The sequence below is a fragment of the Xiphophorus couchianus genome, chromosome 13 (genome assembly GCF_001444195.1).
Source record: "Xiphophorus couchianus chromosome 13, X_couchianus-1.0, whole genome shotgun sequence".
Lineage (NCBI taxonomy): Eukaryota > Metazoa > Chordata > Actinopteri > Cyprinodontiformes > Poeciliidae > Xiphophorus > Xiphophorus couchianus.
In genome coordinates this window covers 20258931-20285117 of record NC_040240.1, presented here as the reverse complement: position 1 = coordinate 20285117, position 26187 = coordinate 20258931, and the positions used below count along the sequence as shown (strand labels likewise).

At 36.2% G+C, this 26187-nt stretch overlaps 2 protein-coding genes and 1 long non-coding RNA gene across 7 annotated transcripts; 2 read left to right on the top strand and 1 right to left on the bottom strand.

Annotated features, from left to right (window-relative positions):
* The first annotated feature begins 27 nt into the window (after nucleotides 1–27).
* LOC114156505 (saxitoxin and tetrodotoxin-binding protein 1-like) lies at nucleotides 28–3606 on the top strand. Its single transcript, XM_028036989.1, has 6 exons — nucleotides 28–259; nucleotides 1227–1372; nucleotides 2054–2136; nucleotides 3015–3140; nucleotides 3249–3368; nucleotides 3451–3606. Exons 1-6 carry the CDS (start codon nucleotides 140–142, stop codon nucleotides 3498–3500), a joined length of 645 nt encoding a protein of 214 aa, XP_027892790.1. The 5' UTR covers nucleotides 28–139; the 3' UTR covers nucleotides 3501–3606.
* Nucleotides 3607–5302: 1696 nt separating this feature from the next.
* mindy1 (MINDY lysine 48 deubiquitinase 1) lies at nucleotides 5303–18109 on the top strand. 5 transcript variants are annotated; one of them, XM_028036986.1, is made up of 13 exons: nucleotides 5303–5566; nucleotides 6775–6834; nucleotides 7122–7504; nucleotides 10417–10668; nucleotides 11281–11480; nucleotides 12347–12404; nucleotides 12653–12717; nucleotides 13836–13994; nucleotides 14487–14589; nucleotides 15218–15360; nucleotides 16178–16372; nucleotides 16444–16605; nucleotides 17113–18109. In XM_028036986.1, exons 3-13 carry the CDS (start codon nucleotides 7177–7179, stop codon nucleotides 17176–17178), a joined length of 1731 nt encoding a protein of 576 aa, XP_027892787.1. In that variant the 5' UTR covers nucleotides 5303–5566; nucleotides 6775–6834; nucleotides 7122–7176; the 3' UTR covers nucleotides 17179–18109. The 5 variants fall into 5 exon arrangements, with proteins under 5 accessions (XP_027892787.1, XP_027892783.1, XP_027892784.1 ...); XM_028036987.1 differs by lacking the exon at nucleotides 5303–5566 and adding an exon at nucleotides 5576–5807; XM_028036982.1 differs by lacking the exon at nucleotides 6775–6834.
* A 2056-nt stretch (nucleotides 18110–20165) lies between these two features.
* Nucleotides 20166–22170, bottom strand: LOC114156506 (uncharacterized). The gene is made up of 2 exons (XR_003597950.1): nucleotides 20497–22170; nucleotides 20166–20460 (listed from the first exon to the last, which is right to left on the bottom strand). It is a non-coding gene; the product is annotated as an uncharacterized LOC114156506 (long non-coding RNA).
* Between the last annotated feature and the right edge of the window lie 4017 nt (nucleotides 22171–26187).

Below are 26187 nucleotides of genomic sequence, written 5' to 3'. Positions count from 1 at the left end.
AAAAGGATGAGTCGGAGGTAAGTCGCCCTCTGAACACACATTATTTTTGGACTGTGGGCCCCCGCAGCAGCTGAGGCCCAGATCATTATAAATGGACCGGCCTCAGTGACTGTGTGTCACTGTTGGGTCTGGAAGCAGGATGATGGCTGCAGCAAAGATTGCGCTGCTGCTGTTTGCAGCGATCGGCTGCAACGCAGCACCGGCTGCAGAGGAGTGCCGGGGTCTGGCCAAACGGCTGCCCAGTAAGAACCTGCATGAGGTGAGTCTGGTTCTGGTCCGCATGCTAACGTAGATCACCAGGATGAGACATTTTAAAACGTTTCACTGCAGAAAAATTCAATCTTACCAAGAATGTTTTGTCCAGTTCCCAATGCAAAAGTCTTAGTACACTCAAAAAAGTAGCAGACAAAAGTAACTTAGAAGAGATGGGAGTTTGTTTTAAGCTAGTAATTCCTTAATATTGGTGAGAAAAGTTCTAGTTCCACTGGCAGATTATTTCACTTGGGAAAAATGTTTTAAGTGAAATAATCTGCCAGTGGAACTAGAATCGAGCTCTTATTTCTTGCTAAAGATTTACTTGTTAGTTTTGTTCCTAGTGCACAAAGATATTTGAACTAAAAACTAGATCAAGATTACAAGATTTTGTGTTTTTGCAGTGTTTAATCATGTCAATTTGTACATTTTACTCACTGCAAAAACTCAAAATCACAAGTATTTTTATTCTCGTTTCTACTTTAAATATCTTCATACACTTGAAATAAGAAGGCTAATTTAGAAGTAGCTTTTCCAAAAGATTTAAGAACTTTAAGCCAATAATTCTTTAATAAATAATTCTTCTAAAAAGTAGTTGTTTTGGTGGCAGATTATTTCACATATAACACGAGGGAAATGTCTTGTTTCAAATGAAATAATCTGTAGTACTTTTTATCAATTTTCTAGAAGTACTTATTTAAAATAAGCCTATATCTTTCTGAAAAGTTACCTGTAAGTAGGTTTGTCTAATTTCTAGTGTACTAAGATATTTGTTCTAGAAACAAAACATAAAATACTTAAGAGCTTGTGTTTTTTGTAGCCCTGATTAAATGTCCTGCAGATTTTGCAGTGATTTACTCTAAAAGTCAGATTACCAGTAACCCAGCAGTTCAATCTGCTTCAAAACATTTTGTTAATAATTGCTTGATCTCTAACTGTTAATCAAACATTCCCTCTTTTCTGTGTTTCTGCAGATTTACGGTGAGTGGGTTCTGGTCTGGTCCGTCAGTGACTTTCACGTTGGCCAAAGTTTACTGGGAAATTTAACCAGTTCCCACGTTGAGTTCAAACTCCTTGCTGACAACAAAACAATCGAGTACAACGAGAAGAACAAATTCTCGTAAGTTTTAACATTAATAAAACCTTTAAATCCCTCAGAAACTGAAGCTAAATTAAAGCTACACTGTAAAAACACAAAAAAATCTCACCAAGTATTTTTGGTGCAAATATCTTAGGACACTTAAATAAGACAAAACTGACTAAAAAGTAACTTTTCAGCAAAATACTGGAAGTTGTTTTAAGTCTAGAATTCCTTCATGGAAAAGTATTACTTTCACTGGCAGATTATTTCATTTATAACTTGAGGAAAAATGTCTTTTTATAAGTGAAATAATCTGCCAGCGGAACTAGAACTGGTTGCTAGGTGACGAGCTGGGCTTGGCTAGGGTTGCTAGGTAATGGCTCAGTGCTGGTTTATTGTGAAATAAATGAAAAAATCTTCTAGTGATACTTTAAAAAAATCATAATTAATGAATTATTGACTCAAAACAAGCTCCTACATCTTGCTAAAAAGTGAATTGTAGTTTAATTTAAGTGCACTAAGACATTTGCACTAGAAACTAGATGAAAAATGCTTGGTAAGATTCTGTGTTTTTGCAGTGGAAACAATAGATTAGAATGTGATGTTGCAATAAAAAAGTTGTAAAGGACATGCCTTGAGTTGATTCAATAAATCTTTTCTGAGAGGTTAAAGTTCAGCAGACTGCTGGTGTCGTTTCTAATCCGTTGCATCGACTTCTAGCGACCGCTGCACCTCCTACTTTATCAACCTGACGGTTCCCTCTGGCGACGCTGAACACCACACGCTGGCCATTCAGTCGATCAGTGAGCTGCACACAAACATAAACACAAAACAGGACAGATATGTTAATTGTGAATATTTTTAGTGAGATAGTCTAAAGAAAAACAAGACAGAGTCGACACAAAGCAGCAGGAGATAAAAAAAACTGGGGCTGTAACTAGTGATTATATTTTTAGTAATCAATTAATCTATTGATTATTCTGATGATTAATTGGTTTATTGGATTTTAAAAATTCTACAGATTTTTTTATTTGGCCACTTTAACCACTAGATATGTATTGAAGGTTAAAATAAAAAAAGAATTAAATTCTTTTTCTAAATGAGAAAATACATTTTTATTGCTTAAAATTCAATAAAGTTAGCAAGTAAAGCTAAAACTAAACCAGTTGAGGAATTTTGGCTAAATGTATGTATTTTTTGTACAGTTTTGGTTTAATTACGGCTCTGAGTATTTAGTTTTTTTCAGTAAGTAGTCTCTTTTGAGCCTCTATACTCCAGTTAACAATTAATCAATTACTAAATTAGTTAATTCAATAATCAATTAATCACGGTTAATCAGATTAATCGTTTCAGGCCTAATGGAAATAAATAAAACCAGGTGAAAAATCAAACAGAACTTCTTTAAAACAAACTAACAATCATTTGCCTGTCACACAATAAAGCGTCATTTATAACATGGGAAAATCCCTTAAAAGTGAAATAATGTTCCAGTGGAAGTATTCATAAAATAAGCTCTTACCTGTTGCTTAAAAGTGCTTGTAAGTTCATTTTGTCATATTTCAAGAGTACAAAGATATTTGCACCATAAATATTCATATTTTTGGTGTGTATTTGGTGTTTTGTGCCTTTGCTTTGCTTGGTTCAATGTAACCAGCTGAATTTGTGTATTTTTGTTTATCAGGACTGGAGAAGGACGGAGTGGAAATCAACTACAACGACACCGGAGACGTTGAATTCTACGAGAGCTGCGACGACTGTCTGCTGATGACCTTCAAAAGTTCAAGAATGAAATTCCTGCTTAGCTACAGTAAAACAGACACTCACTCACTTTAATAAATTCACTAAGGATCATTTATGTGATGATTTATTATTTGGGACGTCTTGTTGAAGTGATGTTGTTTTGTTTGTGAATCAGGGCGGGAGGGTTCGCACCGGGACGTGGAGCGACACAGAGCCGCCCACGACGACCATAAGAAACTGGCCGAGTGTCTGGGAGTCCCACACGACAAACCGTACACCTACGACGGAGTGGCAGGTCTGCCGCTGTAAACAAAAACACCAGGACGCCACCAACAACGCCAGATAATTTATCATTCATCTTCTATTTCCCGTAACAGATTTCTGTCACAAGAAGTCGGCTCCAGAAGCAAACGCTGACCGGTCCTGAGTGGAGTGAGGAGGAAGAGTCGACTTCCATGAGGATTAAAACACATTTAAAAACTATTAAAAAGGCTTCAGGTGTGAATTTAACCGTTTTTGTTGACTGTTAAATTTTACAAACTGTGAACAGCTGCAAACATTATTTTTAAGCTGCAAACGGTTAAGGATTTATTTTTTGTGTTGCTTACATTCAGTTTTTTTTTCTCAGCTTTTACGGTGAAACTAATCTGAAAACTCATCAGTAAAATTTCATCTTTCATTTGGCAGCAGTGGAGGCTCAAAAAGTAAACTAGAAAAAATAAATAAGGGTTGAAAGCAGCTGGTAATCCTTAAATAAAGATTTGGTTTATTTTCCTTTCATTGCATCATTTCACTTTTAAAGTATCTCTATTTTAGGGAAATCATATTGTTTTGTTACTTGTAAGGTTTATAACTCATAAAAAACATTAAAAACACAAATAACCTAGAAAAATTACTGTGACAGCGCCACCTTGTGGTTGTTTAGTGCAAGCCATTGTTGTACTTTTAAATAACTTTGTAAAGCTGCAGTCAGCTAATCTCCTTAGATGTTAGTTTTTTAATAATTAGTATAATGAAATAAATTTGGATGCAGTGTAAAACCAGTAGCACATAATTTGGACGTATGCAATTTTATTTAAATCCGTCTGGATTCAGATTTTACTGTAATGATTTGTTTAGATTTCTGGACATGAATTGTGTTTGTCTTCTAGCTGAATAAGTAGCAACGGTGCTACTTAAATTAACTGAATTGGACTGGATTAACTAAAAACTGGACTGATAAAAACTAAACCCCTGATGTCTGTTTGAGTGCAGACAGAAGATCTGCTTCTGTTTTATCTCCGTTTCCAGACACAAAACAAACAGGAGTTTTCGTTTGTTTTGTGTCTGACCTCGCTCTGCTGTTTGCTCAATACGGCTCATTCCTGAGACTCATTAACATGTGTGAAACAAAGTTTATCAATTCATTAACTTTATATTCAAATAGATTTAAGAGCTCAAATTCTTAACATTTCTTGGGAAGAAATTCTTGCGCTTTTTCTGTCCAGGATTCACAGGAAAATTACAGCCTAGTGATTAGTTTAGTTTTTTTATGTAAACTTTAAGATTAGAAATTATCTTTACATAATTAAAGGTCACTAAAAGGGTTCCTATTTCAAACAAGAGGAGCCTGGTTTAAATTGCCACAGTTTGTGGGTATCATGGTTTTCTGCATCTGTTCTTTTGATTGTTTGGTGTAATTTTTGAAAAAAAGTTCAATATTTTGGTCCTTGGCAACTATAAAGCAAAGAGAGTCAAGCCCAAGGTAAATTAAATTGCTAGATATACTTCAAATTCAAGCATTGTTTTGGGGTTGTGGGGCTGCTTAGTTTGTTTATACTTCGGGCCGGCTCTGTCTCTAACTTCTTAATCAGGCATAAAGGGGCTTCATCCATCTTTTCATTGTTTCTTTAGGACACTAAATATCCCGGAAATTGTTGCCATATTACTGTTACAGCCTTTATTTGTTGAAATGAGAACACACTTCGGTTTTAATTAGATATAAATCTCGTTTCCTTGAAGTTAATCACTTCGCATATAAAACAGTGAAAAAATATTTATTACCTCAAATATTTATGACCAGACAGTATTTATTTCTAGCACAAACCTTAAAAAAACCATTATTTCTAACTCCAAATTAGAGATACACCTGATTGAAATAGTTTTGCTACCCAGAAATCCTAAAAACGCAACACGAGTGACGTCATTCCCGCACGCACGAGAGCTCCGATTTCCGAGGCTAAAAAAACTCAGCATGAGTTGACAAATGGCCGCTCGTACTCTCTATAAAAGTTAGCCTTACTGCTGTCCTGAGCACAACCGGATCTCGCTGTAGAACAATCCACCTTAGGCCCATATTTTATAAACAAAAGTTTTTTCCAGGCAGGTTAAACCGACGCTTCAAGCTGTGACGTGTCAGTGGGCGGGGCTTACCGGGGAGGAATGTAAACAGCTAGCATGCCTGTTCAGCAGCTACCGTCAGCGCAGATCAGAGGCGCAGTCGATGCTGAAAAGGTGAGGCATTTAAAACATATCTTCTTTTCAAAAGTGACAGCAGCAATCAGCGCCGTGTGTCTTTTACACTTTCCACCATATCAGTTTATGTTCTTTCTGTTTTGAGGGGTAAGTTAGCGCAGTTAGCCCAGGGAGCTAGCTGCAGGTTTGCTAACGCAGGGAGTTGTGTCAGAAAGCTGCTTAATGATGATGAGGCATCAGCAGGACGGGCGTTTCATGGCTGAGGCAGGTTTCATTTGAGGTGAGGCTAGTTTTAAAAACTCTCTGCTAAGCTAATTCTGTCAGAAGTTTGAAACAACTGTTTTAGGTGAAAGTTTTGGCTAATAAAATGTGTTTAATAGAGCGACGCTGTGTTTTCTTACCTGACTTGGAAGCATTCTGGTAAACGTAAGTAGTCGTTTTGCTGACTAATGGTCGTTGTCAAGGTAGCCATTTGGTTAATTTAAAGGGAAAAACCTCACTTCGGTTACCTTTCACTTCCAAACGATAACATACATCAGACAGTTCCATATGTTTACTTCCTGTTTTGCCTCATATATTGTAAACATGTACAAAGCAAGGTGTGGCGAGGTCACCTGACCACATATAGGCCAGCAACATTTTCAAAAGAGTCGAGCATCATAACAAACAGAAACACTGAAATAACCTTTAAGTAATGCCATCATTTTGTGATATTTAAGGCATCTTCAGATTCTCAAAAGCTGAAATTTTAAGTAATTTCGTTTTATGTTAAAACCTATGGGACACTGTAACAAATTTAATTTTATATATTTCAATAAATTCAATTCAAAAATACTTTAATAATCAAAGAGAGTAGCTCATATTATCCAAGATTCTTCAAAGAGTTGTTGATGCTGTGGGCAGGAAGGTTCTCCTGTAGCAGTCTGTTTTACAGCAGATCTGGAGAAGCTTCTGACTGAAGACACTCTGCTGTGAGGTAATAAAGCAGTCTCATGAAGAGGATGCTCAGGGTTGTGCATAGTTTTCTTGATTTTTATGAAGAATCCTTTGCACCATCTTCTCCAAAGGTATAGAACTGGAACAGAACCAGCCTTCTTTATTGGGTTGTTGAGGTTTTTTTAAGTTCATCTGTTGATGCTCCTGCCTCAACAGATCAGATTACACTCTCAACAACAGACATGTGGAATATATGCAACATTTTGCAGATCATACAGAATCTTATCCCCAACTCCAACATCTCTCTTCAGGTCTGACTGGACGTCTGCTGACTGAAGACTCAGAAAATCCTCAGTTCCTTTTCCAACCTGGTACGAAAACTAAGAGGACAGTCATTCTTTTTTATTTTGGGGGGTCTTTCAGTTCCCCAGTGTTCATTCTTCAAGTTAAGATGAGAGCCTGACTGGCACCCGAAACTCTGCGGATGTTTATTTACAGATAAAAAGGCAGAAAAATGCAGTTTTTTTCTGGGCATTTCAGCAGAATTTGGTCACATTGAGATGTTCTTCACAACCCACAGAACCTCATCTTCCACTTAAATCACCCTGAAGATAAATGTGCTGATCTCATGAGCAATAATTCATTTCTCCTTTGAAAGCTGGAAAGTGAAAGCCCGAGTCTGTCTGCATCCAGTTTCATCAGTTCGGCTGATCATGGCAGAATCCAGCGCTCCGCCAGCCGCTCCAGCTAGCCTGCTGATTGGACGCAGCAAAGAGGAGCCGAGTCTGAACACGGAGAGCCGCTCCAAAGAAATGAACGACTCTGTTTTTACCGATGGGTCTAACCGGGAGGCGAAAGTCCAAAAAGTCAGCAGTAAAGAACCGGAGGAGGATGACGAGGCCACGCCCACACCGCCCGAGTCATCGCCTAGTCTGTCGGAAAACGAGACGATGACCATCGCTACGATGGAGGACGAAACTCTGTCGGTCCAGCTCAGACACATAAAGACTGAAGGGGGAGCAGGAAGATTAGCAGAGCCAGGTAAGACGACATCACGGATAAATAAATGTTTATTTCAGCCGGATTTCAGTAACAAGTTAATGTTTTATGGCACGTGTCAAACTCGAGGCCCGGGGGCCAAATCTGGCCCAGCATAGCTTTTTATGTGGCCGACTATTCTCCAGATGCCAAATTATATCAATCAATCCCTTCAGTTTGTTGTGATTCCTTGATCACTGAAATTTAGGTGAAATCTACAGATGGAAGCATTTTTTCACATTTTATTTATTTACAGTGTGAAAAACATTGGGTTCAAGTAACACCAACTCCCACCTGCAGGTGGCAGTATTTCTGACTTTTTACTCCTCTGCTGCCTCAGAAATACTGGATTTCAAGTTAGTGCAGCTAATATGACAGGTAACAAAAAGTCACATTTTCTTAGATAGCTGCAAATATTGCAGAATTTCTTTCAAATATTTCTAAATTAGCAACAGAAAATGAGTGATTCTGGATGCAGAAAATCACAAAAATAATCATAAAAACCTGGATGTTCTATCTATACCATTTAATTTAAGGAAGAACTTATCAAATACACAGCTATTTATTGATACATTAACAGTTTCTTAATGGGTTTTATCAATACATTATTCCACAACCGGCCCTTTAAGAGCAATGCCATGGCCCAAAATGAAAATTAGTTGTTTTGAGGGGTTGTTTCAAAAACTTCCAGAATTTAACATCACAAATCAGTAAAATGTCGTAATAATGCTTTTTTTTTTTTTGCATTGGCTTTCCAAAAAATACACTTTAATTGGAGTCAAATATGACAATTTCTTATTATTTTATAATAGGGTGGAAGATAAATGTGGATATTTCAGAACAGTTTTCAAAACAAGCAATGTTAGTATAAGGTCAGTAAGTAAAAACAGAGGAAATCCCATGGTGCCGACTAAACTAACTAAAACCTGTGTAAATTTGCTTTAGTTTAGCTCAGCTGCATCAATCTTTTCACAGCTAATGTGGATCTATGGTTTTATGTAGTATATTTCTAAAAGGTTTATTTATGTATACTGTATAAAGCAAAAAACCCAAATAATTTTATGTCCTATCTTCATTTTCTCTGAAACTGCAGCAGCTGCTGTGATAGTATCTGTTGTTCTCTACAATAACAGATTTCTCTTGACCTTTAGCCTGAACAAGATACTTTCAATGTACGACCAGGCTGTTATCAGTACAAACTTGATGATTTATTACAAATGAAAGATTAAAGAGTTTCTAACAATAAACTCCCTAAATATATGTTAAAAATCCACTTGTAGTTTGATATTTGTGGAAAGGAGCTGAAATAAAGAGGCTTCAGATGTTTGTGCCGTGAATCCGGTGACAGTCTGTCCCCTCAGAGTAAGTGGGACATTAAATGCCAAACTGGCTTGCTCTATTTCGTATGGCTGCGTTCCAGCTGGTTAATATTCAGGAAACTGAGACGGAGCAGAAAAGCTTCAATGATCCTTTGTTTTTACTGGATATGAGTGGCAGCAGGCCAGCAGAGCAAACCAACGGGAACAAAACCCACCAGCTGCTTAATACCTAAATTACTTTAAGTGGGATTAAATCATAAATCAATCAGGAGGGTTCTGTTTAAGTTTATTTTAAAACAAACATTTAGTATAGCAAAGATTTTAGAAATATTAAATACAATTTTATTTGGATGGGAAAAAGGTATTTTGTTCTGTTATTTTTAGAGAAACAAAAATCCTCCATTATTCCTACTGTAACTGAAACTTAATGCTGTTTTGTATCTCTTTGTACCTCTGCTTTCTTGGACATTAAACTACTAATGTGCCGGTTTAGTTCCACAATAAAATATTGAGGCCTTTATATTAATAGTGAGAATAAAAAAATAAATTACCAGAATAAAGTTGTAAGTTTATGGGAACGCCAACATGAAAAATAACCACAAAATTTAAACTTTGTTGACCGGACATTGGTAAATATTTAATCTTTTTAACACATCATTATCAAATTATTACCAGTAACTTTGAAGCAATTTTGCAAGCAGCTGTGTCTTTTTCTTTTTCAAAGAAATAACATTAACTCTCAGCTTTTTCGCATTAAAGCAACCTTTTCTCTTAATTTTAAGGCTTTTCTTGTAAAATTGCATTGTTTTTAGCTACTGTTATAATTGTATTCTCATAATTAAACAGATTCTCATTGATTGGTCCTAATACTCTGGCACACAACTCACAGAATGGATCACAATAGAAACTACTTAAAAAAAAAATCTTTAATTTTATTTTTAGAAAATAGAGCAAGCAAAAAAAAAAAAAAGATTAAAATCAGATCTGGTTTGAAAAAAAATCACAGATTTTAATTTTAAGGTGCAACATTTAAATCACTGATACCTGGATTCTCTTGAGGTTTGTAAGATAATATTTAAAGTAAAAATGTGATAAAGTTCTGATAATGTCATAAAGTTTGTGTTTTACTGCCATTAATAGATTTTGACTTTAGCAAACAGTCAGAATAAGGAATGCACCGAAATTAAAATTTGTACCGATATTGATATCTGAAATGAATTTTGTTGTAATTACAGATATCTGATGTTATATATATTTCACTACTGATATAGTGAAATATACTATAAATATACTAAATATACCAGTTTTAACACCTTTTGCAAAAACAACAACAACCAGAAACAGTCAGAAACAAGATAAAAATAAATACTGTTTTCTCATATCAGTCTAGTTTTATTTATCGGACAGGTACGATATGTTAAAAACTGACTAATATCGTCCGGTACCGATGTTAACGCCGACGTGTCGTGCCCAGTCATGTGAAATGTTTTAGATTGATCATTATGTCAGAACAAATCCTCTGATTCTGTTTCGTTCTGTTGCCTTCCTGTTACTTAAATCAGCCTGAATCATCCTCTCTCTCTCTCTGTTTTCCAGCTCCAGACCCAGACCTGGAGGAAAGCTCGTCTGGGATGACGGCGGCGGACTCCGATGAGCAGCGGGAATCCTCCAACTCGGCGTCCTTCTCCATTCCCAGCCTGGACCTCTCCGACGGCATCACGACCACGGGAAACTCTCTGGACATCGAGGACGGCTTGTCGTCCACCTGCTCCGCTCCGGGCGCCGAAGGCGGCTCTCCGTCCGCCGAGGCTCCCAGTCTGAAAGCGGACGAGGCGCTGAAAGCAGCAGGTGAGGTCATCCCTCTGGATGTAACCGTCATTAGCCGCGTTTCCATTATAAATAAGCGCAAATCTTTGTCTAATCTAAAAAAAATACAATTTCACAATTGCGTTGTTTCCATTAAATAAGAAATGCAACAAAAATCACTTGTGAATGAACTTATGTTGTTAAAAACATGCAGTGGCGTCGTCCTCCTTCCACTTCCTGTCTTCTTCTTCTTCTTCTTCGTCTTTTCCGCCAGCAGTAACATCCAGCTGCTGATCATGTGACTCCATGATACGGAAAATTGCAGTTGTGCGAAATATCGCCTCATCCTTGTGCAAAAACGTTTTATCAAAAAACAAAACTGCCATGTTTCCATTAAGCAAATTTATTCTTGCAATTCCACTCTGCAGAATTTTATGGCCAATGGAAACGCAGCTAATTAGCATAAAACTACACAAATTGGAAGTTGGCAGTTTTGAAAAAAGTTTTTCAGTTAAAACATTTGTAAGGAGTTGTTTTGTGTTTACTATCATCACTTTTTCACAGATGTTTTACAGCCATTAATGTCGATATAATTGTAATGTTTAAGTTTGATGATGTTTGAGCACTAGCTGTAGTTTTTCATCCTGACCACAGAGGGAGCTGTTGCCGCCGCTGCTGTGGCTCCTGCTGCGGCTGCAGGTCCTGCGGCCGCAGAGCCAGGACCCGCCATGCCGGCTTACTACCTGGTGAAGTGGATCACCTGGAAGGAGAAGAAGACTCCCATCGTCACCCAGAGCGAGAACGGACCCTGCCCCCTGCTGGCCATCATGAACACGCTCTTCCTGCGCTGGAAGGTAGATCAGACGTCCTTTAAGGCTCTTAATAAGATGGAGTTTTAGAAACAGAAAAAAATTAAGAGAATAAAGTAGTAAAATTACTAGAATTAAATAATACAGGAATAAAGACAAACTAATGAGAATAAAGTCGTAATGCGAGAATAAATTCATAATATTACCAGAAGAAAGTCAGAATATTATTAGGAATAAAGTTATGTGTTTAATATAATTTAGTCTATTTATCTGTCTATTTAGTTTAACTGTAATTGATTTAATTATATTTATTCAGTATAATTTATATTTAATCTATTTCATATTTAATTTCCCTTTCGGATTAAAAAAATACTTTTGAATTTTAATTTGTATAATATGAGAATAATTCATAATATTACCAGCATAAAGTCGTAGCAAACATCAGATTATTATCACTACCAGGACAGTCTGCTGTTGATTTATTTGTAAAACCAAAGTAACTTCACAAGACGCTCGACATTCATAATTTTACTGAAGCTGTAATAGTGTTTTTAGTCTGGCCCAAATATAATAATAATAAGTTCCTACGGAATAGAAAAGAGACTGAATCTGAACAAAAACGAAATAAATGTTGATTCAAAGTGAATTTTACAGAAAATTATGTTCATAATAATCAAATCTGGTGTAAATATATTAATAACTGTACAATTCATTTCCTTAAATGTAATCTTTATCAGAATAATCAATAATTTTTAAAAGAAATTAAAGCATTTCAGAGGACAAATTCTCAGCTTTTATTAAAAACTTCTAACGTTACCTGAATGGTCATGAATTTGATGGTTTCTACAGATTTAAAGGCTGCCTGCATGTTGATTTGAGCACATTTTAACTTTTTTATTCTGTTTATTTAGGCCAAACTTCCTGCTCAGACGGAAGTGGTCACCACTGAGGAGCTGATGGCTCATCTGGGTGAGTTTCTGATTACATCTCTGCGTTTTTCTGAAGCAGAAAAATAAATGATACTCTGGCTTTTTTCTGGATTAGGCTTATTTATTAAACAGATTAAAAAACTGCATCTAAAATCCTGAATGTTTTGTTTTCACAACCTGCCGGTTCCACAGTGATTGTGAACAACAAGCACAAAAACTGGAGGTAGAAATGATTTAGTAATCTTACCGACGTGTGTGTGTGTGTGTGTGTGTGTGTGTGTCATACAGGAGAGTGTGTTTTATCAGTCACACCCAGAGAGAAGACGAATGCCATGGAGCTCAACTTCCAGCAGGTACCAACACACTGAAAAACATCCAGACTTAAAACAAAAACACTTTTTTTAAAAGAAACCTTTCTTTCTATTTCAGTTCTGGGCGATTATGGTTCAAATATCATGGAGCTACAGTTTTTTTCACACCATATTCTATTTCCATTCTTAATTGATACTTTTTCTTTTCTTTCCTTTCTTAAAAAGAAAATTAGAAATGACAGAAAATATTTTTCTAAAAACTGAGTTTCATTTCAGTCATCTGTGAGTTGATATTGATCGAAAGGTATAATTTCCCATGTTATATTTCACTTATAAGATGGAAAAAATGTCTTGTTATACATGGAGAAAAACTGCCAGTGGAACTAGAACTGGGTTGCTAAGTAACGAGCTAGACCTGCCTGGGGTTGCTAGGTTACCACACAATAAATTATTTACGTAATACAAGCTCCTGCATCTAGCTTAAAAGTTGCTTGTAAGTTAGTTTTGTCTTATTTTAAGTAGATATTTGCAATAGAAACTAGATGAAAATGTTTGGTAAATTCAATCAATTTTATTTTCACACAACAGAAGCCAGGATGTCCGCGCATCCTTTAAAAGGTCTGTATCTAAAATTAAGACCTTAAAAATGTTTTAGATTCATTTAGAAAATGTAAGTTGGCTTTCATCAGGAGTACTTAATCTTGTAGTTGTTTTTTTTTTTTTAAAGGAATTTTACTGTCAGGCAAACATTTGAGTCACCTACAAACATAATTATTGTGTTCTGTGACTCAGTGCTGTTGTGGCTACCGATAACTAGCTGCTAATATACCAGCTGGCTAGTTATTTAGCTTTTATCTGTCTTGGGAAAGTGTGACGTTCGTCTTGACCACTGGCTCACTTTTGTTGCCAGCACACGATGCTACACTACTACTAAATTAGAACATGAAATTTATTTTGGCACATTTCTGCTGTGATACAGGTCTTAAGTTTCATTGTTAATGGCCTTAAAAAGTCTTAAATTTGCAACTCTTTATGTTGTTTTTGGAGTGATGGTTTCTTCCTTGCTTTGTGTTTCTTGGTTTGAGACGCCGATGATCAGGGCTTGATTTAAACCTGCAGCAGTAATGCTGATGAACTGACTGGCAGCTTTGTGTCTGCAGAACATGAGCGACGCCATGGCGGTTCTTCCGAAGCTGTCCACGGGTCTGGACGTCAACGTTCGCTTCACAGGAGTCACGGACTTTGAATACACACCGGAGTGCATCGTGTTCGACCTGCTGAACATCCCGCTGTACCACGGCTGGCTGGTGGACCCACAGGTAACACGCTAACCCAGACTTAGCAGTGACGCTCAAACGATTAATCAGGTTAGTCGTGATTAATCGTCAACTAATTAAGTAACCGATTAATCATTAACCGGGCAAAACACTCAGAGCAATAATTAAGTCAAAACTGGACCAATTATATATACATTTTGCATTTAATATATAAAAAAAGTCTTCTTTTGTAAATATGTTTTAATCAAAAACTCCTGTAGTGGTTCAGGTTCAATAAAGAAATGCTATGTTCTTTCATTTTAGGTAAAAAAATGTTTATTTTCTTATTTAAAAATGTAGCAATTTTTAATCCTATTAACCGTCAGAATAATCGATTATTAAAATAATCGTTAGCTGTAGCCTTAGTTAGCAGTAAGCTAACACGGAGAACATTAGTTTGCATCTCCTGTAAATTCATCATATGAGGAAGAATAGAAGCAGAAACTCTTCTTGGACTCGTTTGGTTGAAGAACCGTCCACTTTGTGTGAGTTTAGAGTCCAGAGACGGTGGCTGCTGTGGGAAAGCTGAGCTACAACCAGCTGGTGGAGAAAATTATCGACTGCAAACACTCTGCAGACAGCAGCAGAGTCAGCGAAGGTGAGCTCACACACAGACCTGAAGAGGCAGGTAGGACAACATGTTCAATGCTGCTGCCGCGGGTTCGAGTCCCGGCCTCTTCACCACGGCTCCACCTCTCTAATAATCCAAAAAAAGACCTTAGAAAATAACTTCAAGGTGTCATTTTCACATTTCATCCAAATTTTCATGTTCTTTAAATGTGTCTCTAAATTAGGGGGGTCTAAAGTGCGGCCCGGGGGCCACTTACAGCCCTCTGAGCGATTCTGGGTGAGTCCCAGTTCCAGAATAGCCTAATTTTGATTTCCCAGTTCAGACAGTTGGTTCAGATCCACATTTAAGAGAGGCCATTGTAGATTTTTGTCAGAAAAGCCTGATTTTGTTGATCAGGACTGATTTGCAGAAGCAAGAAAAGGGTAAAAGATCCAATGCCTTTTACAAAAACAACAAAAAATATGAAACCGTAGGATATGTTTGGGTTTTTTTTTTCTTAATCTGGCAAACCTGCAACATCATTTTGTCTACAAAAATCCGACTGCTTTGTTTATTTTATTAAAATATTTCGTGTTTAGTTTACTCAAAGCAGAAGAAAATAATTTTTTTGCCCGCATTCTGCTGCTCTAAACAGTAATTTTATGTGTTTGTGTAGGTCTGGTGTCGGAGCAGTTTCTGGAGTCGACGGCCACCCAGCTGTCGTACCACGGCCTCTGTGAGCTCAACACCACGGCGAAAGAGGGAGAGATCTCCGTTTTCTTCAGGAACAACCACTTCAGCACCATGATCAAACACAAGGTGAGGAGGAGGAAACGCTCCCTGCGGTACCGCCACACACACCCTGCAGTACCACCACACACCGCTGGGGGGGAGACAGACACCCTGCAGTACCACAGACACTCTGCAGTACCACCACGCACCGCTGGGGGGAGACAGACACCCTGCAGTACCTCCACACACCGCTGGGGGGAGACAGACATCATGATGAAATAGAATAACCAGTTGAAATTTTAAAAACAGATATAATATTAAAAAAAAAAACATGCAGTTTTTTTTTACTATTTATTTATTGAATAAAAACTAAAAGTACCAGTCATTTTTTTTTTATTTTCTTTGGAGAAGCAAGTATTACAGACCAACCTTTCTATGTATATTTTAATTTCCACATCCCAGTTGTGAGTAATAACAATATTAGTAATATACTGATATTTTTTTAATCCAGAGATTTTGTACATCAACCGAACAAAGATACTATTATAGTTATAAATTACTAAATCAGGTTTTGTAGCAAAATTAATTCTTTCAAACTTTCCTGAATATGAAAACTTGAAAAATTTGAATCTCTACACAATTTGGTTTGAGAAAATAAAATTTTTGAAAACATGCAAGCTTATAAAACTGAACGCAGTGACTGTGATTAATAAAAAAAACAAAAATAAATACCTAAGTAGATAAAGAGAAGATAAATGAATTAATAGGAATAAAATTGTTGCCCTTTAAAAATTACAACATATTTCCTGTAGAATATGTTTATAAATAAAAATGTCAGATAATGTTTGTTTTATTTAGCTGTCCTGAGGGTGAAAATGACCTTTGCCCTCTGCGTCCTCCTCAGGGCCACCTGTACCTGCTGGTGACGGATCAGGGCTTCCTGCAGGAGGAGAGCATGGTCTGGGAATCTCTCCACAACGTCGAAGGAGACGGAAACTTCTGCAACTCCGACTTCAGGCTGAGCCACGCGCCGGAGCGTTCGCCGGCCGCCGCCCACCTGCCGCCCAGCAGCCAGGAGCAGCAGAGGCAGATCGACCAGGTCAGGACTCCTCCGCCTCTCGGACTCCCTGTTACCCTGATTATTGTTATTGATCGATTGTTTCGCTTCAGGACTACCTGGTCGCCGTTTCCCTGCAGCAGCAGCAGGAAGGCCCTCCTGGACCTCTCAGTGACTTGGAGTTGGCCCGGCAGCTGCAGCAGGAGGAGTACCAGCAGCAGCAGCAGTTTCAGCAGCAGCAGCAACAGGCGGGGCCAACACCGACGCCGCAGCAGGTATCAGCTGCTCAGAGCGCTGAAAACACAAAACCTCACCAAGGAATTTGGTTTCTAGTGCAAAAATCGTTTGAAATAAGAAGGTTTTAGTCTTTCAACCTTCTTACTGAAGTTAGCACTTTAGCGTTAGCTTCCACTAAATGCTGTGCTGGAGTAGCCCTTTAGCTTTCATGAAATACCAAGTCTGTGTACTGTGTTAGCATTAGCTTCTGCTAAATACCATGTTGGTGTAGCACTTTAGCTTATGCTAAATACCATGTTGGTGTAGCACTTTAGCTTATGCTAAATACCATGTTGGTGTAGCGCTTTAGCTTATGCTAAATACCATGTTGGTGTAGCACTTTAGCATTAGCAGGACTAATGTTTGATTAGTTCTTTAGCGCAGCTAATATTTTATTTTAGCTCATAACTGATAGCCCTGAGTTTCCTAATCCATTAGAAAAAAACATGACAGTCAGTAGTATTGTTGTCTTCCAAACGTGACTGTGTTGTCTGTGTTTTCTCCAGGTCAGAGGTCAGGGGTCGCAGCAAGCCAGAAGAAGGGAGAAGGAGTCGGACTGCGTCATCCTATAATCTCTTCCTGTTTAGCGCCTCGGAGTCTCGCGTGTCTCGCACACTGAGTTAGCTGGACGCCAAACATGGCTGCTTTCGTCCAGCAGGTCTGTGTCCTCCAGTCGGGAAAACGTAAACAAAGGGAGTCCGTTGGACCGGCTGGGTCCAGCTGAAGAACGGACCCGCCTCCATGAAGGGCTCACCGCAGTAACCGAGGTCTTTACCTATAAACTGTCTAACTGCTGCTCTACGGTCGATTTTATTAATTAATGAGAAACGGAAGCTTAACTGTTGCCAATACTTTAAACCTTCAGTCAGATATTTAATTACGTGAGATAATTTTGACAGCGAGTGAAGCCGTACGTTTTTATTTTATTTTATTATCATTCAGACACATTTTCTAACAGTTTGGAGGCCAGTGGTTGGTTGGTTTGTCCCCCACTTATTTACACGTCACCAAAAGTATTCAGAACTCAAACCTTTTCACATTTTGGGACCTTAAATCCAGAATTTTTCAATTTTTGGGGGATTTTATGTGACAGACAAATGTTCAAAATTATAAAGTGAAAGTTAAATAGTAATTTTTGCCAATTCGTCTTTACAAAGTAGCTCAAACTCATTCAGATTGGACTTAGAATGACTTTGAATATCAGTTTTTAAGTGTTGACACAGATTTACTTTGACTAGGCCATCCTAACACAATGATATGTTTTGATCTAAACTCCCCTAGCGGCGTGCACTGCAAAAACACAAAATCTTACCAAGTATTTTTTGTCTAAATTTTAGTGCGAATATCTTAGTACACTTAAAATAAAGGGGAAAAAAAACAACAGTATTTTTCCAACAAGATATAGCAGCTGATTTCAAGTCCATAATTCATTAGTATTGATAAGAAAAACTAGTAGTTGAACTGGCAGGTTATTTCACTGTAAACAAGACATTTTTACCATTTTATAAGTAAAATAATTTGCTGGTGGAACTGGCAAATTCACGCTAACGAAGTAGCATGAATTTGATTTTATTTGGTCTGTTGCGTAAAATTCCATTAATTCACTGCAAAAACACTAAACCCTTTTGGTCTAGTTTCTTGTGTAAATATCTCAGTAAACTTTAAATATGACAAAACTAACTTACATGCAACTTTTCAGCAAGATAGTTGTCATAATATCGACTTTTTTAAAAAGCACCAGAAACACTTGGAAATTATTTCACTTATAACTACACATTTTTCTCATTTTATAAGTGGAAATAGTACTTTTTAATATTTAATATTAAGGAATTATTCACTTAAAACAAGTGAATAATTTCATGAAATACCAAGTCTGTGTACTGACTTGGTATTGGTTGGGAGTCGCTCCTACATCTTGCTCAAATGTTACTTGTAAAGTTGGTTTTGTCTTATTTCAACTTGGTCTATAAACTTGACCAAACTTAAATCGTAAGATTTTGTGTTTTTGCAGTGCATACAGTAAAGTTTGTGGTCTTAACTTGATAAAATGAATAAAACCTCAAGGTTTATTGCTATATTTCCAAGCTACCACTGGAATAATTCATTTACTTCAGTTTTTTAAACGTTGATAGAAACTTACCAAAGAAATCGTGAGTTTTGGACCTTTTCCATCTGAATAATGTTAAACGCCTCTGATACGTTGGTTGGGAATCGCTACAGCTATCTCTAACTGCGACTCTGCTCAGCAGCGCCCTCTATTGGGTTATCTTTGTGGTTGTTTCCAAACAGAGAGGGGTAGTCAGTCAGACCATTGATGCTGACAGCCCCGAAATGTCAGCTTCCTGAATCCTCCATCTTGTCTTCGCTCGTCGTTGACCCTGTTCTCCCAGCCGTGTTGCTGCATTGCAGAAAATCTGAACGTTTCACAGAATGCATTGAAAAGGTCACTGAACTGTTTAATTATGAGCTCCAGAATATAAAGCTGGTCTCGTCTAACAGAACTTGACCCAAAACGTTACGCCGCTGTAAGAACCTCAGTCTGTACAGCCAGGCTTCATTTCCTGCTCCCTGTTTGGTTCCTGAAACATCAGAACCAAAGCTGGGGTTCTGAAGCAGGAGGTCTTACTCTTACTCGTTTTATTCCGTTTAAATGGCAGAAACTCTAACACTGCAAAAACACAAAATCTTACCAAGTATTTTTGGCCTCGTTTTTCGAACAAATATTTTAATACACTTGAAATAAGACAAAACTAGCTTACAAGTAAGTTTTCAGTAAGATATAGTGGGTTGTTTTTAGTAAATAATTCCTTAATATTGTTAAAAAAATATTTAAAAAGAAAAGATTTTTTCACTTATTTCATACTGTAGCTGGCGTTACCTAGCAACACCAGCCTAGCAACCAGCTCGAGTTCCACTGGCAGATTATTTCACTTACAAAATGGGAAAAATGTCTTGCTGAAACACTTTATTTCAGGAATACGAAAATATTTGCATTAGAAACTAGGCCAAGATTTTGTTTTTGAAGTGTCATAGAGGAAAAAAAGCTGTAAAGTTCACAAACATAATATTTTTCAAAAAGAGCAAAGTCTTACCAAGTATTTTCAGTCTAGTTTCTAGTTCAAATGTCTTAGTTTTGTCTTATTTTAAGTGAGCTAACTTACAAGTAACATTTTCGGCAAGATAGTAGCTTGTTTTAAGTCAATAATTCCTTCATATTTATTAAAACGTGTTGGTTCCACTGGCAGATTATTAGACTTATAACACAATTTTCCCCTACAAGTAGAATAATTTACATGAAACAAGCTTCTATTCCTTGCTGAAATATTTATTGTAAGTTGGTTTTGTCTTATTTAAAGTGTACTAAGATATTTTCAATAAAAACTAGACTAAAAATACTGTTTTTGATTTTGTTTTTGCAGTGAAAATTCTCACTTTAGTGTCATAAATGAGAAAGAAATCCTGTTTCATCCACAATCGTGACATTTTCTGTTTGTTTTGTTGCCAAAATCCAGATTCCTGCAGCTATGATTCCAGCTGGAAGCCCAAAGATTTGGATCTTATAAAAGCTTAGACAGAAGGAGATTTTATAGAAACTGGAAATTTATTTGTTGTTTACTGGTTTTGTAAATCTGCTCCAAACAAACCGGTGGATGTCAGATGAGCTCTGATTTCGTTCTTTGCACTAGAAAAACTGTTTCCGTTACCAAACCTGCTCCGGGAAAAGAAACGATCCGTTAATCGCTTGTTGATGCAGACGAACGTGAAAATCAGGTTCAACCAAAGCTGCTCTAATCTCTGGTTTCCTCATCAGAAGCAACCTGGGTTTAATCTCTGGTTTCCTCATCAGAAGCAACCTGGGTTTAATCTCTGGTTTCCTCATCAGAAGCAACCTGGGTTTGATCCGTTTCTCACCTCCAGGTTCATCTCCGTAATTTAGAGTCTCACTGAAAACTAAACATATTTCAGTAATTCAATTTAAAAAGAGGGAAACAAAAACCTAGGAGTTGTCTACTGAAAAGGAAAAGCATTTACTCTCTAATGTTTTGTTTTTTTAACCGCAGTATTTTTTCCTTCCACTTAACTTTCTGCTTGGATATAGAACTCATCTTGTTAGGCTATGAACTTTCGTGTCTTACTTTTCAAAACTATCTTGGCCATGATCATCCAAACATACCAATTTGATATTTAAAAATTAGATTTTATTTATCTTGAGTATAAAGTATTATGAATCAGTCTGTAAATAATGTGTCTATATATAAGTTTAGCATTTTCAGCTGAATTATTGACAGTCTTAGACCACTTTCAGCCTTATTTGTGTCAGTAAACATAATTATGACTACTCAGAGTAAAATGAAACTATAAGAAGTTTTAAATCTAAAAATCTAGAATCTTCTATGAATTCAGTAAGTAGATGTGATTTCCAGATTGAGTCAAAGGATTTTTATTTCAATTTGAGCTTTTCTGTGTTTGTTGAAGTGAAAAACAATGAACTGAGATGATTCTGTGGGTTCTGCTTAAATCTTAAGAAAATTTTTCAGAGATGATTTAAACCTCGACTGTATTTGCTGAACCTTAATTTACTTTAATTTTATATTTTTGTTTGAACCGTAGCGACATCATGAAGCCTTCATTCACCGGGTCAGAACCTCCATCAACTCTGTTTGAACTGCAAAAACACAAATGCTTAGAGCATTTTGGTTGTTTCTGGTGGAAATATCTTAGTATTCTCGAAATAAGTCAAAACTAACTTATAAAAACTTTTCAGCAAGAAATAGGAGCTAGTTTTAAGTTAATAATTCATGAATATTTATCAGAAAGTTCTAGTTCCACTGGTGTTTTACTTGTTATAAGTGAAAAAATCTGCCAGTTGAACTGGTTGCTAGGTAACGGGCTGGGGTTGCTAGGTAACGGCCTCCTGCCCCTTGGTAAATGAAACAGTCTGCCAGTAGAGTTAAAAGTTTTTACTTTAGTTAAAACAAGCTTCTACATGTTGCTGAAAAGTTACCTGTAAGTTAGTCGTCTCATTTCAAATGTACTAAAGTATTAAAACTGTAAATTAAACCAAAAATACTCGGTTGTATTTTGTTTTTTGTGACTTTTTACTGCGACTGCTTAATGGCTTCCAGCTGAAATATTTAATATTGTCGTATTTTCAAGCTGCGATATGAAACATGGAGCAAAGTCCCAGTGAAACCTCCTGAGCTCCGTTATTTCTGTACTTTATTACAGTTTCTGGTGAAAACGCTCTAAATACCTTCTACTTCGCACTAACGCTGCTTGGTTCAAGGTTGTGGGAAAGATGAGGAATCTGGTTTTCTTCTCTCCAGTCGTTTCCTCCTCCATGTTGTAGTTTCAGAACCGGGCGGCCCAAATCAAAGTGCCATGTTTGTTTTGGTGACTTCTGAGAACCAGTCTGTGCTTTCCTGTTTGTATGTCTTCTTCTTTCATGATATTTTAACCGTTTAAACGCTGTCGCTACAGTAATGGTCTGTTTAATTTGCCATTTTGTCAAACTGTCAATAAAATCTGAATCAATGTAAAGGTGCAGTTCTTCACTCTGCTTGTCTCTAATAAGAAATATTTACGTAAAGCACTTTAATTTTGTGTAACTGTTAAATAGATGCTCTTAATTTTCTGGATTTATTTTTAATTTAGGGCTGAAATGATTAATTGTGATCAATTATTGAAATTATCAACTAATTTAGTTAACTTTAGAAATGAGACTCAGGCAATTTGCTTTAAAAGAGCAGTAATTGAGGCAGCTTCCATGCTACATTCAAGGAACGTTACAAAAGAAAATAAAAAAATGTTGCATATCTTTTTCTCTTTTTTTGGCATTTAGCAAATAGAAACAATTTTGGTAATTCCAAAATAAGAGAAGTTTGGTCAGATTTAACAACAAAGTATCAGAAAATTGTAAAATATATAAAACTAGAAAAAGTCAATATTACAAGAATAAAATCGTACGAGAATAAAGTTGAAATGAGGAAAAAGTCGTAGCATTAAGAGAATAAAGTCAATACTGCGACTTTGTCCTAGTACAAGTTTTACGAGTTGATTCTCACATGTTTTGGCTAAAAATAAAATATTTTCTACAATATGGACAACATGACTTATAAACTACATACCCTTATTTTCTAAGTAATTACCCTTAACTGAATTTTTTTTATATAAAATATCGTTTCCAATAAACATCAGAAACATAAGAAAAAGGTTTTAATCTGTTTTCTAGTAAAATACCCAGAAAAACTTTTCCTATTTGCATCTTTTTTAGTCAAAATCAGACAAAAATGCATTTTGATTTGACCAAGATGTCTTTAATATATTTAGTGACATGACAGAAAGTTAGAAACAACAAGGAATCCTTTCAAACAAAACATATTTAGAATAAATGCACTTAAAGTTTCACATTGAAAGTGTGGAGAGCTGATGAAAGGAACAAAGAAGGCAATGAAAGATTCTGGACATACGTTCAGATATCCGATATAAAAGCACTTATGAGGGCTAAAAACATTCATCCCTCTGGTTGCATTGATAAGTTTGTTTGCTCTGTACATATCAAGGCATCTTTCTTATTTTTTACTCTTTTTTTTTACATGAAAACATTCACACAAAAAAGAGATCGCAAAGACGGTTTGCCATTTCTGTTGCTTATCTGGTAAACTTTAGTCACAGCTATTCATAAAGTAAGAGGCTTAAGGTTAGCAGAAAGTAACATGATGTTGCTTTCACAACAAATCTGTGCTTTTCCTTCAATAGTGGTTAAACCAACAAAAACAAAAAACATTCAGGAAAACTGGAATATCAGTCGCCTTTCAGCACCATCGGCTTTATTCCACGATGTTCGTCCAGAGAAAGAAACGTTTGATTATTTCTGGAAGAGATTCACAGAAAATATGGCTGGAAAAATAAATAAAACACACAAAGTGACCTAAACTTGTAGTAGAGCAAGCATTAGTCTTTGTTTTCACGACGAAAATAACACTTAAAAATTTATTTCTGTCTGAGATAAACTAGCAAGAATTTAACTAAGTTTTATTTTATTAAATTCAAAAACCTTTGAGGAGGACTTTGATTCATTAAAGTGGAGATTTAAATAATATTTGGTGCCTCAAACCTAAAGTTTAGTTAACTTTGTTCTTGCTAGCAATTTAGCATTAGCCAAATAAAGGGTTAGCTTGAGTACGATAAAAATAGAGAGAATAGTTGTTTATCAATCGCAAGATCAATTTTCCATACAGAAGTTAAAGTTTTAGTAAAAACATGAGAAATGTTTTGTCATTTAATAAATTAAACAAATGTTACTAATGTTAAGTGCTGTTAGCGAGCGGATGCTAACTAGCATTTTTGTAACAATATCTTCAGTTTCATTACTTTCATCCAGATTATAAAACTGTTGTTAAATATCAATGTGAGCCGTTTCATAACTTTACGATGAAAGTTGACCATTTTCAGACAGCTAGCTAGCTAACATGGTAAACATGCTAACACCTTTTAGGCTACGCTCAGCTTGTTCACTCATTCAGAATAAAACGTAGATGTTAAAATTTGGGACATTTTGATAAATTTATCATAAAAATGTCTGACTAACCATGAAAACGAGAATGTTTTGGTATGAAGTGAGACTTTTAGTCATTATGCACTGTTGGAGTTTTTAGCTTTTCTTTAACCTTTTTGGAAATAGTGGAAAAAATGGGGGATAATATAAAAGCTACAGTTACATATGATTAAATTGGATTATATTTCAGATTTTTATAACTACTCATCTGCATGAACAGAGAATTTAACTGTGTACATAATGGACATAAATTTGATTGCTTATAGAGGGGCTAAAATGGCAAAGATGTGAATTGACTTGGTAAATGTCATTATATGATCTTCAATATGCTAATTATAAACAATATTAACCATAAACTGACCATGAACCTTTGCAATTTATGGTAATGAGCTGCTACATTTAATGTTTTCTTATATTTGATGCAACATGTTAACAAAATTTAAAAGTGGCCTAAAGCCGCCAGTCTGTTTTACAGTGAATGAGTGAAATATTCAAACTCATTCCAAAATCTGCTAGCAAGTCGACTAACTTCTCAAATTTTCATTAATGTTAGTAAAGCTACACATTTTAACTAAACAAATACTAAACCACATGAGGAAACTTTGTTGTGTCGTATAAATATTGAGTTAATACTTTGTGTTCGGGACTCTGGAGTGACGCCAGCGTAACAATAGATGAGCCTGAAGTTTCTGCTTGTCAACATTGAAAACAGACAATATCACGACATTTTCATGGACAGTTACTAAAAGAAAGCAAACAAACACTTCGACATGTCCAGAAAATCCCTCGTCACTTTAAAAATCCTTTTAGCTCCTCAATACGAACCATCCTGATTGGTCAGCACTGGTTAGAGGAATGTGTTTTAACCAATCAGGGAAGAGAATGTGCAGTGTTAAATTTACAACACTAATGTAACTGTAACAAGCTAGGCTATCTGTAGACGCAGCAGGCAGCTAGCGGCTGAAAGTAAACAAGAATCAAGAGCGAGCTTCGATTTCGTCTTTTCTTTCAGTCAATGCTTTAAATTTTAGCTAATGTTAGCATTTTCCCCTAAACAAAATAAATCTGATAAGAATTTTTAAAAATTACATAGTTATTCTTCTGAAATTTGGTTTGGACCGACAACGAACAATGAAGGCTTTTGCACCAGACAGCAATCACAGCTACAAAGTTAGCAGTGAATTAAGTTGATTAAAGTTATTATTCCTAAAAAAGACCAAACTGTAGTTTGTTACTTTTCACCCAAAATGAATGAAACATTTAGAGTAAACCATTTCTTAGTATTAATTTAGCTTATAAGGTCGTAGCAAAACTACAACAGTGTTTTAGCGCCTTTGTAGATAGGAAAAAAATTAAATAATTTAGTAAATTTCTCCCAAAAAAATCCGGAAATTTTCTAAGAAAAAACTAGGTAATTTCTACGCGTGAAAAGTCAAAAGTGTGCTAGAAAAAAACTGAAATTTTGTAGAAAAAACATGGAAATTTGTGAGTTTTTAAAGTTTAAATTCTGACTTCTGAAATGTTTTTTTCTTCAAAATTTGAAAATTATCTAAAAATTTCTGATTTTTTTCCAAGCAAATTTTTGACTTTTTAAACTCGGAATTCTTTTTTTAATTTCTTAACAATTAATCTAAAATAATTTTTTTCCTATCTACATTGGCTCTACTACGCCATAGTAGCAAAACCTTCAGCATGATAAAAAACTCCTTTCCTTACAAGTGTCGCCCTCTGTTGGCCATGAAACAAAATGCAGCTTTCGCAGACAGGGAGGCCACGTTTTCCATCTTTTCTACAGTCACTTTGTGTTTTAGGTTTAAATATGATTCTTTTCTGAGTTGATGCTTTGATTCATTACTGTTAGTAAGAGTACAGATTTTGCAGTTGTGATGTCTGTCTGGTGAAATAAATACCACTGTGGGGAATCCCACAGAGACAAAATGACTCCCACACCAAGTAAAAGACAAAAAACAAACATATTCAAGTCTCTTTTCTGTCCCTCTGCTTATCCAGAGAACAAATCCAG